The 12504-nt window shown below is 56.1% G+C and overlaps 1 protein-coding gene across 4 annotated transcripts in view; it reads right to left on the bottom strand.

The window, feature by feature from the left end:
- Nucleotides 1–11126, bottom strand: part of TTC22 (tetratricopeptide repeat domain 22) — a 28382-nt gene extending 17256 nt beyond the window's left edge. Inside the window, exon 1 of one of the 4 annotated variants that reach the window (XM_059689455.1) lies at nucleotides 10316–11126. In XM_059689455.1, the coding sequence (XP_059545438.1) occupies nucleotides 10316–10888 (573 nt within the window). In that variant the 5' untranslated portion in view covers nucleotides 10889–11126. The remainder of the gene's footprint in view (nucleotides 1–10315) is intronic. The other 3 variants (XM_059689456.1, XM_059689457.1, XM_059689454.1) reach the window with 3 other exon arrangements.
- Between the last annotated feature and the right edge of the window lie 1378 nt (nucleotides 11127–12504).

Here is a 12504-nt window from a genome sequence, read left to right as displayed (position 1 = left end):
GCAAGCCATCGTGCGTTAAATTAAATTAAACAGGCCTCTGACTGCTCCCCCCTCCTGGAGGAGGGAAGGGCTGTTCCACCTCTCTCCCGGAGAATAAAGTTGCTGAGAAACCTCTTACGCTGCAAGGAATTCACTTCCAGAGTTGATGGCTCCCAGAGGCAAGATGTTTGCAGGCAGCCTGGGGGTCGGGAGGGGGGGTGCTGACCTTTGCCAGAAGGGCGTTTACTGAGGGCCTGCCTGGCGTGGGATCTGGGCAGACAGCTCACCCTTTCTCCTGTTACATCCTTATCTCGAGCTGGGGCTTCTGGGGCCTATAAGGGGGGGCTGGCCAGTGTGCGAGTCAGCCCAGGCTTCAAGCTGGAGGGCTCTCAGATGTGGCTGCTCCTTGGGGCAGAGCTGTGGGAGGGGACTGGGCAAGGTGCAGGTGCCATCCCTGAACCTGATTCGAAATCCTTAGACCCCGGTGCTAACTGAGGGTGGGAGTGAGGACTAGGCCTCAGAGAGGGGTTCTCAGGACATCCCCCAGCTTCTCTGAGTATTTAAATAACCTGGTGCTCAGGCCAGGTCTCTCGGACGTCAAGTGAACGTTTTCCCAGAGCACCCAGCTGCAAGTGTTCATGCAATGCTTATCGTCTAAGAAGTGCACGCGCACAGATGCCACTCGATCCTCAGCACATCCTGTGTGGAATGTAAGCTGGGTTATCACTACCCTCTTAGCACAGATGTCCTTAAAGTCACACGGCCAGTATGAAAGCCTGGACCGAAACCTAGGAGTGGGGCTTTTCTTGCCATGCTGATCACAGCAAGTTTTATGGAGCACTTGCTATGCACCAGGCACACGGTTTGCCTGTGTTAACGCTTCCCGCCCTCTCCACACTCACCCATGAGGTAGACACTTATTATCCTGATTTTTTATAGATGAAGCAGCTGTGGCACAGAGTAGCCCAGCTAGAAGGTAGCAGAGCTGGGAACTCGGCAGCTTAGCCCGAGTCCCTGCACCCAACGGCCCTAGACTAGTGGTTCTCAAAGTGTGATCCCGGGACCCACAGCATCAGCATCACCTGGGAATTGATAGAAGTGCAGATTCCTGACTCACGAAATCAGAGACTCTGGGGGGCGGGGCACGTTTTAACCGGCCCTCGGCCCTCGTGGGAGAAACCTGTACTGCACTGCGGAGAGCCCAGTGAGAACAGGCTGGCTGGTGGGTCTTTTGAAAATGAGCCGAAGGATCAGAAGTTGTAACCCTCAGAAAAGCCTGAAGATCCTGGAGTTGGGTGTGTAAGTGACAACGGTGGGTGGTTTGGGTGAACCTGCAGAGACTAGTAGGATGAGGATAAGCTATTACAGAGCGGGTTTGTGTTAACTCAGGGGTACAAGGCTGGATCTTAGCCATTCTATTTACTTTGAAAGGTGACCCCCCCCAAAAAAGAAGGAAATGCAGGGGGCTAGGCTATTTTAAAGATCTCAACAGAAGATCTGTTAGTATACCAATGGCTTACGATTCTATGGGCATCTGAATAGGCTAGCCAGGGACCTTGTTGGTTCTTAAGAAAATATTCGCCTTGCACTTTGAACTTTGCCCCTGATGACTGCTGTACTTTACATTTGCCAGTTAGTTCCTGACAGCTGACTCATGTTCTCCCAGGGAAGGGGCAATGAGCAGGGAAGGGAGTGAACATTTCTGAGCATGGACTATCCACTGGGCATGTAGTGCGTCGTGGCCCTGGATCCTCGCAGCAGCCCGAGGTGCAAGGCATCCTTCTCCTTTTACAGGTGAGGACGCAGAGGCTGAGAAAAAGCCTCGGACCAGCCCAGCCCCACAGCCCGGGACAGGGCAGAAGTGTCCGGATCCAGTTCAGACCTGCCTCCCTCCAATGTCCCTGTTCTCCCCACCTCAGCAGGCCAACCCTGTGAAAGCTGACACTGCAGAAAGAAAAGGCACAGCAAGGTGGCTGGACTCAGGAGCGTGTTCTGCCTGCACAACTGGAAAGTCCTCTGTGAGGACACAGCAGCCTCCCTGATCTGCACACCGAGCCCTGCCCCCACCCCACCTCACCTGGGTCTTCCCTGCCACCTGCTGGACGTGCACAGAGAGGCAGCGCAGGGGGCTTCTCCTCTCCGGCGGGTGTGGGGAGTAAACAGAGGGATGGGACTGGAGGCCACCCCTGCCTAGAAAGGCAACTGGCTCAGCCTGGGCCTCAGCTTCTGCCTCTATAAACTGGGATGACCCACCTGGCCTGCCTGAGCCACAGGGATGGCGGTGGTGGTCCGTGTGACGGGTGGAGGGGATTTGAAGGATGGGTGCTATGCCATGGAAGTAAGTCACTGGTGCCTCCCTGTCTTGTGTTCCCTGGAGGGTTCTGTGTGAATCTTAAGATCCAATCAGGTCAACCGCAGCTCCCTGTTGTCACCCTTTCTGGTCCTACCCAGGTCTGCCCTGCAAACCCAGGCCCTGTGGGTCACCTTTGCTTTGCACTGGTCCCCAGACTTGCAGACTGCCTTGAGCCACTTCTCTCTCTATTCCACTGTCTCCAGAGAAAAGGGATCCCGTCTAGTCTTGGGTCCAAATCCAGCTCTGGCACCGGTAGAGGCTGGGTGGGTCTAAGAAGTGCCTTGCCCTCAGAAGTAACGGTAGTGATGCCTGCATTTTCTCAGCTCCTCCCATAGGTCCCACAGGTGCTGTGTGTACCCTTAAATGACTTTATCTTTTCTCCTGTAAAAGGGGCAGTTGGGCCCGATGATGCAAAGGCTTTGGCTCTGGGTCCTGTATCAAATGAGGAGGGGAGACTCAGTTCCCACACTTTGCCAGGTAAGCAGGGAGAGAAGCCAGCAGCAAACTCAGAATATGCTAATATGCAAATGTGAGTGACACCACGGCCATCAGAGGGATGGAGCTAGAGCCTCAGGAAAGCTGTCCCTTCGCCTGGGCTTTATGTCCCAGAGACTTGAATCTACTTCTTTCTCCTTGCTCATCTGTAGAACGGAGTTAATACCAGTTCTGATTTCCCAGCATTTCTGGGACCGAGTGAGCTAATCTATGAGAAGCACATGCGTGCACAGCACCTAGCTCATCAGCCGGCAGTCATTTATCTCCTTTCCTAGTTGAACCAAATCAAACCACTTAGATTTGTGGAGTGTGTGTGTGTGTGTGTGTGTGTGTGTGTGTGTGTGTGCGCGCGCGCTGGGGACCTCGGGATTGCTGACTGGCTGTGTCCTTGGCCTTCCTGCTAGGTCCCCACCCGCTGGGTGTGGAGATGGGGAATGTCCACACCTTTGTTTGTGAGGCCAGCCTGCTAGCACTGCCTGCCTCCCCACCAACCCCTGCTGGCCAGGTGAAATCTGGTACAATGGGTCGCCTTGGGCAAGTTACTTCCACCCCTGAGCCTGTTATGTCCTTGGTACAGTAAGGAATCACAATACTCAGCTGGCAGAGTGTCTGTGAGGTTTGAATAAAAATCAAATGCAACAGTGAATGTGAACTTCTGAGCTCCATGCCTGGGCACGGGCTGGGGCAGAGGGCACCCACTGCAGGGCAGGCCTCCCTGAGCTGTGTGCAGGGGTGGAGAACCTGCAGCCCCGCACGCGTGCATGTGTAAACTACGGGGAAAGGGAAGACACTCAAGTAGGTGAGTTAGCTTGGGACGGGGATATTACTTTAAGAATTATGAATTTGAGTCATCTTATTTACAAAAAAAAAAAAGGGATTTTAAGACTTAAAATGCAGTTATTCAATTACATTAAACTTAACAGTAGTCACAAACTCCTTCTGGGTGCCCAGCTCTGTGCTAGACAGTCGTTGGTGGGGGAAGACAGAGGGAGACACAGGGTTCCCCTCTAGGGGGCAGATCCCTTGAGATAAGCCAGAGGCTGGGAATGGCTCTGCTAACAGCAACAGCAAAGTGCTGTGGGGCCAGAGGGTGGGCAGGGAGACGGGCTGGGCCCCTAATTCGATCTGCATCTGCCTGGAGCCTTTCATGTTCTCTCACTTCATCCACACAGAAACCCTGTGAGACAGATGTTAGAGTCCCACTTTGCAGATAAGGAAACTGAGGCTTAGAGAGGTGAAATGATTTGCTTATGGAGACAGGATTTTAACTTGGTCTAATTCCAAAATATTCTTAATACCCACTCAACCTTGAGATTTGCCACCAAGAATTGATCTGTGACTGTGTGTGTGTAAGGGGGATGGGAGGAGGGGAGGAATGACAGATAAAAGCAATCTGCCTGCTCACATTTTTGTAATTTGAGAAAGAGGAAAGGGAATGAAGAGCTGGGAAAGGAAGTCATAAACACTCACCCACACACACATAAACACTCTGCTTATTTTTGGATCATGGGCCAAATTATCAGCTTTTATAATGTTTTCTCTTATAATTTTACTAGAGGCCCGGTGCACAAAAATTTGTGCACTCGCGGGGGAGGGGAGTCCCTCAGCCCGGCCTGTGCCCTCTCACAGTCTGGGACCCCTTGGGAGATAACGACCTGCTGGCTTAGGCCTGCTCCCGGGTGGCAGAGGGCAGGCCCAATCCCTAGGTGCAGCCCTTGGTCAGGCTCAGAGCAGGGCCGATTAGGGAGTTGGGGCGCTGCCCCTGTCATGCACAGAGCAGGGCGGATTGGGAGGTTGCGATGCCACCCTCAGTCACGCTCAGGGTAGGGCCGATTGGGGGGTTGGGGCACCGTCCCGTCACAGTCAAGGCAGGGTCGATGGGGAGGTTGCAGCACCACCCCGTCACGCACAGAGCAGGGCCCATCAGGGGGTTGGGGCGCTGCCCCCGTCACACACAGAGCAGGGCCGATCAGGGGGTTGGGGCGCCGCCACTCTCACACTCAGGGCAGGGCCCATGGGGAGGTTATGGCTCTACCCCGTCACACACAGAGCAGGGTCCGTGGCGGGCAGGGGGGGGGGTTGGGGAGCTCCCCCCTATCAGGCACAGAGCAGGGCTGCTCTGGGGGTTGGGGCCCCGCCCCCTGTCACACACAGAGCTGCAGGGCGATCAGGGGGTTTGGGCGCTGCCCCCGTCACGCTGATCCCGGTGCCGGGAGGCATATTACCCTTTTACTATATAGGATAGAGGCCTGGTGCATGGGTGGGGCTGGCTGGTTTGCCCTGAAGGGTGTCCTGGATCAGGGTGGGGGTCCCCACTGGGGTGCCTGGCCAGTCTGGAGGAGGGGCTGAGGGCTGTTTTCAGGCTGGGAGTGACTGAAGTTCCCAACCGCTCCTTTTTTTCTTTTTTTATTCTGGGCCAGCTTTACCTTGAGGCTTGGCTCCAGCTCTTAGGCCTCCGGCTGAAAGTAGGTTTCTGGCCTTTGCTTACAATGTTGCCAATCTGCTGGCTGAAGTCTGGCGGTATTTGTTACAATGTTTCTTAAACTGCCGGCTCAGAGGCCTGCAGCCTCAGGCGGGGAACGTTGGTTTCCTCCGTCCCTGAGGCAAGCAATCCTCATGTTAGTTTCAAGCTGCCTGGCTGCCGGCCGCCATCTTGGCTGACAGTTAATTTGCATATCTCGCTGATTAGCCAATGAAAAGGGTAGCGGTCATACGCCAATTACCATGTTTCTCTTTTATTAGTGTAGATTAGCAGACTAGAGGCCCGGTGCATGAAAATTCATGCATGGGGGGTGGGTGTCCCTCAGCCCAGCCTGTGCCCTTTTGCAGTCTGGGAGCCCTTGGGGGATGTCCACCTGCCTGCTTAGGCCTGCTCCCCAGGGGATTGGGTCTAAGATGGCTTAGGCCTGCTCCCTAAGCCACAGATGAACATCCTTAGCATTGCTGAGGAGGCAGGAGAGGCTCCCACCACCGCCACTGCGCTTGCAGCCATCGGACCAGCTTGTGGCTGAGTGGAGCTCCCCTGTGGAAGCGCACTGACCACCAGGGGGCAGCTCCTGATAGTTCCTCCGTTAGGGCCAATTTGCATATTAGCCATTTATTATATAGGATGAGCAGCTGTTCATTGGTTCTTTGGCTGCTCTTCATCCTTTGAATGACAGGGGCTCCTCCTGCCTGGGACAGTCCCACCCCATTAGGATGGAGTCTCTTGGAGCTGCAGCACTGGTGGGTCAGACCATCAGCTGCTCACCCAGCTGTGCTGCTGTGGGTAGTGACCCTCTCAACTGGGTCCCACAACTGCTGCTCTGCAGTCCCATCTCCTCCTCCCCCAGCCCCAACTGTGACTTCATCTCTGCCCTCATCCTTCCAGACCCCCCTAGTGATACATGGAAACCCACCTTTTCTCCCTCAACACTTCATCCACCCTAGATTCCCAGTGGTTTTCAAGGGGTCACCCTCACCACCCGCCAGCCAAAAGCACGGCACTCATCACCCCCCACTTCTCTGACTTCTCCAGAAAGAGCAGAGGGTTTGAAGTCGGGCAGAATAGGTGGATTCAATTGCCACTTACAGTGACCTGGCGGCAAGTTACTTAGCCTGACTGTGCCTCAGTTCCCACATCTGTAAAATGGGATCAGGGGTTCTTGTGAGGACTGCCTAGGATAAAGTCTGGAAGGCACCCACAGAAGATATTTGTGAATATGACTGTGGGAAGCTGTGTGGGAGCAAGGAAGGCTTCAAGGGGGAGGTGACATTTGAGCTGGGTCTTCATGGATGGAGTCTGCTTTCTAGGCAGAGGGCACCATAGCTGTGCAGGGAGGTATGAAACAGCACCGTGTGTTTGGAGAAGGATAAGTAGTTTAGACTCGCTGGCACGTAGGTTCCAGGGGAGTAGGAGGAACTGTGGCAAAGAGGAGGGCGGCACCCAGATTCCAGGGAGCGAGCAGTTGTTCTTCAGGGCCGTCCGGTGCTCCTACCCCTGAAGCTTCTGGCTGCCCCTTTCTGGGCCTAACCCCTGCTCCAGTGTGGGTGCTACCAAAGCCCTGGGGCTCTGCAGGTCCCCCCAGGCCCTCTGCTGGGCGTGCCCTCACCTCCTTCCTGCCAGTCAGCCCACTCCTGCCTGTTCCCAGCCGCCCTCAGCCACTGGAGCCGAAAGAGAGTGCTCCTCCTCCTGACGCAGGCACTGCCCTCCATCCCCAGGACCTGGACTCTCAGGGCACTGCTGACTCCGACACTGGTCCCATGTCCCCAGAGTCCCCGTCCCTTGTCAACCAGGGGGCCTACTTTTGGTTCGGAAAGCATGGTCTTTGGTGTACGGCACGTGGAGATGACTGCCACCCGGCACAGGCCACGCCATGAATGCCTGTGACCTCAGCCAGTCGTAGGTACTTGTCCCTTTGGCTCCTGCTCCCAGAGGATGGGCCCAGGCAAGTCCGGTTAATGAAGAAATATCTCCACCCTTTGTCCGTGAGCTGCTTAAAGACAGGGCCTGGCATGCAGCAGGTGCTCAGCCGTGTTAAGATGCTGAGTACGTGCCTCTCAGACATGCCCAGAATTGACCAGTTTATGCACTTTCACCTGACGATTCACTCGGATAACCAGTAAACCGAGATCACTATTGTTTAATGTTCATGAAGCAGACACTGAGGCCAGAGATGAAAGTGACAGCAAAATAATGAGAGCTGGGGGCTCCACCCCAAGCCCCCTTCCTCTGATTATAATGGAGTCATCGTCATGGTGCTGACTGTAGCTATTTCTTGAGCACCTACTCTGTGCCAGCTACTTTACAAGCACCACTTCTTCTAATCCCTGGATGATGAAATGGGGAGCTCCAAACCCCCAACTTTCTCCTGGGATTTGTTGGGGGAAACTGACCACAGCCCCTCTGTCCAGACCTGGGGAGCAGCGGCTGGGCCAGGCCTGAGGGCACAGCACACAGGCTGGAGGCCACCTCCCACCTATGCAATCAGCTCTCTCCTTGGGGCACTGGGCGGCGCCCTGCTCGCACTCTCTCCTCTGGGAGGTCCCTGACTAGGTAGGTGGCCCCACCAGGGAGGGAGGAGCCAGCCTCCATTCCATCCCTACCCCCAAGCCTCTGACTTCCTGATTCCCTCCTCCAGGAAGCCTCCCTCAGGGGCCCCTTCCGGAGAGCAGGAGGGGACCTTGGAGACCCTCCCCCGCCTCTCTCTTTCACAGATGGGGAAACCACAGCCCAGGCAGGAGGAGGCCTCCTGGCTCCCAGCCCAGGGAGTAGGCCCCACTCTGCTGCCAAGACCACACTCAACACAAACATGCTGGCCATGCCTTCCCACTGAGGGCAGCTGTCACTCAGGGCCTCGGGCTTTAAAACAGGAGACCTGGGCCCCTGTTGCCCCTCGCGTGGCCACAGCTGCACCCAGTGTGGGGTGGAGGTGACCCCCTCAGGCTGGGAGAGGCAGGGGCTGTCTGTGATCCTGCCGTCTCTGTGCAGGCTCTATTCCAGGTGCTTCCCAAATATCAGCTCTTAGCTATGACTTCAGCCAGACGAGAATGTCCCCATTTAACAGATAAGGAAGCCAAGGACCTCAGGACCATTATATCCCTATTTTACAGAGGGAAACAAGTCCAGGGATGCTAAGGACGGGTGGAGGTGAGAGAGCATGGGGGAGCTGGGATTTGGACCGGACCCCCTGACTGAGTACCAACTTCATCTCCACCCTGTACTGCTCCTCAAGTTAAACACCCGTGCTCCACCCTGCACCCCCTGAGGCCTGGACTCCACATTTCCTCTCTGAAGCCAAGAGCTTTGGTGGAAAAGGCTCTAAGGGGATTCACAGAGGCTTTGTGAGTAGAGCCTGTGTGAAGGCGTGTTGTTATTTAAATATCACAAATCTAAACCATAATAAAATGTCATTGTTATCAGTTCAACTCTGCCTGTGCTGTGCCTTCACAGAAAAATCACGATACCGCTCTGAACTGAGGTCCCCTCTTCTGGAGGAAGGAGGACAGGCCTCTACTCGCTGGTCATCCAAAGCAGGCTGCCTCTGAGATGGCGCCCAGGGATCCCTACCTCCTGATATTCGTGCCCCGTGGAATCCCCTCCTTTCAGTGTGGACTAGACCTACCGACTCGCTTCTGCTGAGCAGAATGTAGTAAAAATGATGGCTGTCCACATGGCAAGGATTTGAGGGAGGCCTCTGGCTGCAGCCAGTGAGGAACTGAATCCTGTCAACAGCCATCAGAACGAGCTTGGAAGGAGAGCGAGCAAACCTTCAGATGAGACCACAGCCCAGGTGCACCCAGCTGAGCCACCAAACCCTGCGATAATACATGCTTCTTGCTTTAAGCTGCTACGTTTCGGAGGGTACTAGTATTTGTTATGCAGCAATAGGTAACTAGTACACCTAGTATTTGTCTATTTAGTGCCAGGCCTTATGCTGCACCTACATTCATTCAAGATACATTTAGTGAGTCCGCTGTGTACCAGGCATGGGGTGTAAGGACGGTGGTAAGCCAGGCAAATGTCCTCACTCTCAAAGACCTCAAGGTTGAGCTGGGGAGACAGACTTGTAAATGGACGGCGTGAGCAGTGCTATGGGAGCCCAGGGAGGCACCGACCCAGCCTGGAGGAGTGAGTGGAGGGATGTCTGAGACTGGAGAACCTTCCAGGTTCTCCCTTCCAGGATCCGGGCAACCTCAGAAAGAGGCTGAGAGAGTGACAACGTGGGTGCAAGGGGACCTGGCTCAGGGTGGGCCAGGGGAAGCAGACCACAGGAACAGCCTGGCTGGGAGGGGGCCGTGGCAAAGGGGGCTGTGATCACACAGGGCCTCCCATGCCCACCACAGAGCCTGGGACTTGTCTGCCAGGCAGTGGGAGTCACTGGTGGTTGTAAGCAGCTGCGGAGCATGGGTAGCAAGATTGAGAACATGAACTGGCTGCAGGTGGAGGACGAGGCAGAAGGTCAAACCAGAGGGCAGGAACCCAGGCAGGATGATGGAGGCTGGGCTGGCGGAGGGAGGCTGGAGAGGAGTGGACAGACCTCAGAGATACGAGGAGGCAGAATGGACAGGATTTGAGGTATGAATGGGTGGGGATGGGGGTGAAGGGGAGAGAGGAGGTAAGAATGCTGCCCAAGTGCCTGGCGCGGTGTCCCCGGGGTGCCTTTGGGTGGGTGTGCACATGCAGGTGGACAGTTACTTGCTGGGAGGGGCAGGATGAGAGGGATGAGTTAGTCAAGTGGAGTTTGTGGTGCTGCCAGAATAAAAATCTACGGCAGCTGCCCCACTAGGAAGAGGGCCCGCCCCTGGCCCAGCAGAGAAAAGTGACAGAGCTGGTCTGGGCCCCACGGGCGATGCTGAGAGGCGAGGGACATTGGAAAGGTTCTCTGGAAGCCAAGGGGCCAGGGTTTGCGTTGTCTAGGCCCTAGGCTCTAGGAGGTTGCGGGAACAGCCTTGCAGACTTTGGGGACCACAACCTCAGCGCCCCCCAGCCGGGGAGGAGTCACCCACCTGCTGCCCGTAGCTCAGCGCCTTGTCGTAGAGCGCGATGCCCGCCGCCAGCACCCGCTCGCGCTCCTCTGGGCTGGCGCAGCCCACGTCGAAGCCATGGGCATAGCCCTGCTCCGCCAGGCAGCGCGCGGCGCGGACATGGGAGTCCCGGTCCGCATCGGCGTCGGCGTCGGCCGCCAGGCCCATGAGGCCGGCCAGTCTCCCGGCGCAAGCCTCTTCCTCTTCCTCCTGCCCCAGCCGCCCGTACACGTGTGCCAGGTTGGCCCAGGCGTTGAGGTTGCCGGGATCCTCACGGGCCACCTGGAGGAAGCTCTCGCGGGCCTCGTCCAGCTCCTCCAGGTAGAAGGCAAAGGTGCCCAGGAGGTGGCGCACCGCCGAGCGCCGCGGGGCGGCCGCCAGCCCCAGCTCCTGCCGCAGGCCTTCCCGCTGCAGCTTCAGGTCCCGGGCGCGCAGAGACGCCGGCGAGCGCGGCTCAAAGTTCAGCTGCATCTCCAGGTGGAAGTGGCCCGGGAGGTAGTCCAGGTCGTCGATGAGGGCGTCCAGGTCCTCGGCCACGGCCTCGGGGTCCGCCATGTCTGCCCCGCTGCTCCCCGGACCCGGCCCTTGCGCCGGAGGCTGCGGAAGGCAGTGGATGGGGCGCCCCGCGAGCCAGCCTGGCGCGGGGAGCTGCAGGTCAGCGCGCGGCGGCGCAGGGCGCGGCCACCTCCGGGTCCCGGGGCGCCTCCCGCCCGTGGGTAGGTCCCTGTGGGCGTTTCCGTTTTCGCCACTCAGGTGCACAACCAGGTGTGCCAGACAAACAGGTGCATTGCCAAATGCGGGCGCGCAAAGTCCGGTGCACGGCCAAGGCGCGTTTTCACTCTCTGTGCGGAGGAAACCGAGGCTCAGGAGCGAAAGGACATGCCGAGGTCGCAGAACTGAGTCGCGCTCAACCAGGCCTGGAACCCGGCCAGGCTCTTCCTCCGTGGGCACTGCGCCACCCTCGCTGACCGGCAGAGTCAGGACTGGCCCTTCCGGCCACCTGCACCAGCCCGCTCACCCCTGCTGCGGTCCCATCGCCACCATAGCTCCTCAGTGTTAGTGTTCTTCCTCTGAACAGAGCCTGCCACCTCCCTCCCTCCCTCCCGCTCCTCCGTGGGCCTTATTTACCAGGCTTCTCCACCTGGATATCCCTGCCTTCTCTGCGCGCAGCTGGCCCCATTGCAAAGACGAAGGGGCCCATGTGCTGGTTCTCCATTGCCCGTTGTGCGACCTGCATCATCTCACACTGCAGACTCCCCTGTCTGACATGAGGTGACGTCCCCTCCCGCAGGGGCAGGGTAGATCTCAAGGGTAGACCTGGTAAGTGTCACTCTGGATACTGCCAGCTCCCACTCCTTGCCCTTGGTCCCAGCCCATGCAGCACTGGGCCCTTGGCCTTGTAAGGCTGGGGCGGGCTCCCTACCCTCCAGAAGGCTGGGCGTCACCACCATCCCGGCTGCAAGGCTGTTTGTCCTCCAGTGCTTGGCTCTTGTGGCAAGTCTGTCCCTTTTCACCGAGGCCGGGCTCCTGAGACCCTGTTGCTTCAACATTTTGAAAAATAGAGCAGCATCTTCAAAAGCAGAAATAGAGCCCATTAGTAAACTTGGAAAAAATATTTGACTTGAACAATAAAAAAAGTAAATTAAAACAATATTCTGTTGCTATTTTTCACCTGTAATTTTAATTTAATAATTTTTTTTTGTTAATCTTCATCTAGGGATAGTTTTTCATTGATGTTTTTAAGAAAGAGTGGAAGGGAAAGAGGGATGGAAGGAGGGAAGAGAGAGACAGAGAGAGAGAAACATCGATGTGAAAGAGACATATCAATTGGTTGACTCCTGCACGCACCCCGACCAGGTCCAGGGATCAAACCTGCAACCCAGGTACATGCCCTTGGCTGGGACCTGCAACCCTTTGGTGCGTGGACCGACACTCTAACCATTGAGATACACCAGCCAGGGCTAAAGTTTAATACTTTTCTGGTGATCATGAGATGAAATGTGGGCTCTCACCTTCTTGGAAGGAGAAGGAATAGATTTCAGAGTGTTTGGCTTTTTAAAATTATTTGATTGTGGTAATATATACTTAACATAAAATTTACCATTTTAGCCATTTTTAAGTGTACAGTCAGTAGCATTAAGTATATTCACATGGTTGTGCAAACATCACCA

The sequence above is a fragment of the Myotis daubentonii genome, chromosome 3 (assembly GCF_963259705.1).
Source record: "Myotis daubentonii chromosome 3, mMyoDau2.1, whole genome shotgun sequence".
In the NCBI taxonomy this organism is placed as follows: domain Eukaryota; kingdom Metazoa; phylum Chordata; class Mammalia; order Chiroptera; family Vespertilionidae; genus Myotis; species Myotis daubentonii.
This window is presented reverse-complemented; position numbering and strand designations above follow the sequence as displayed.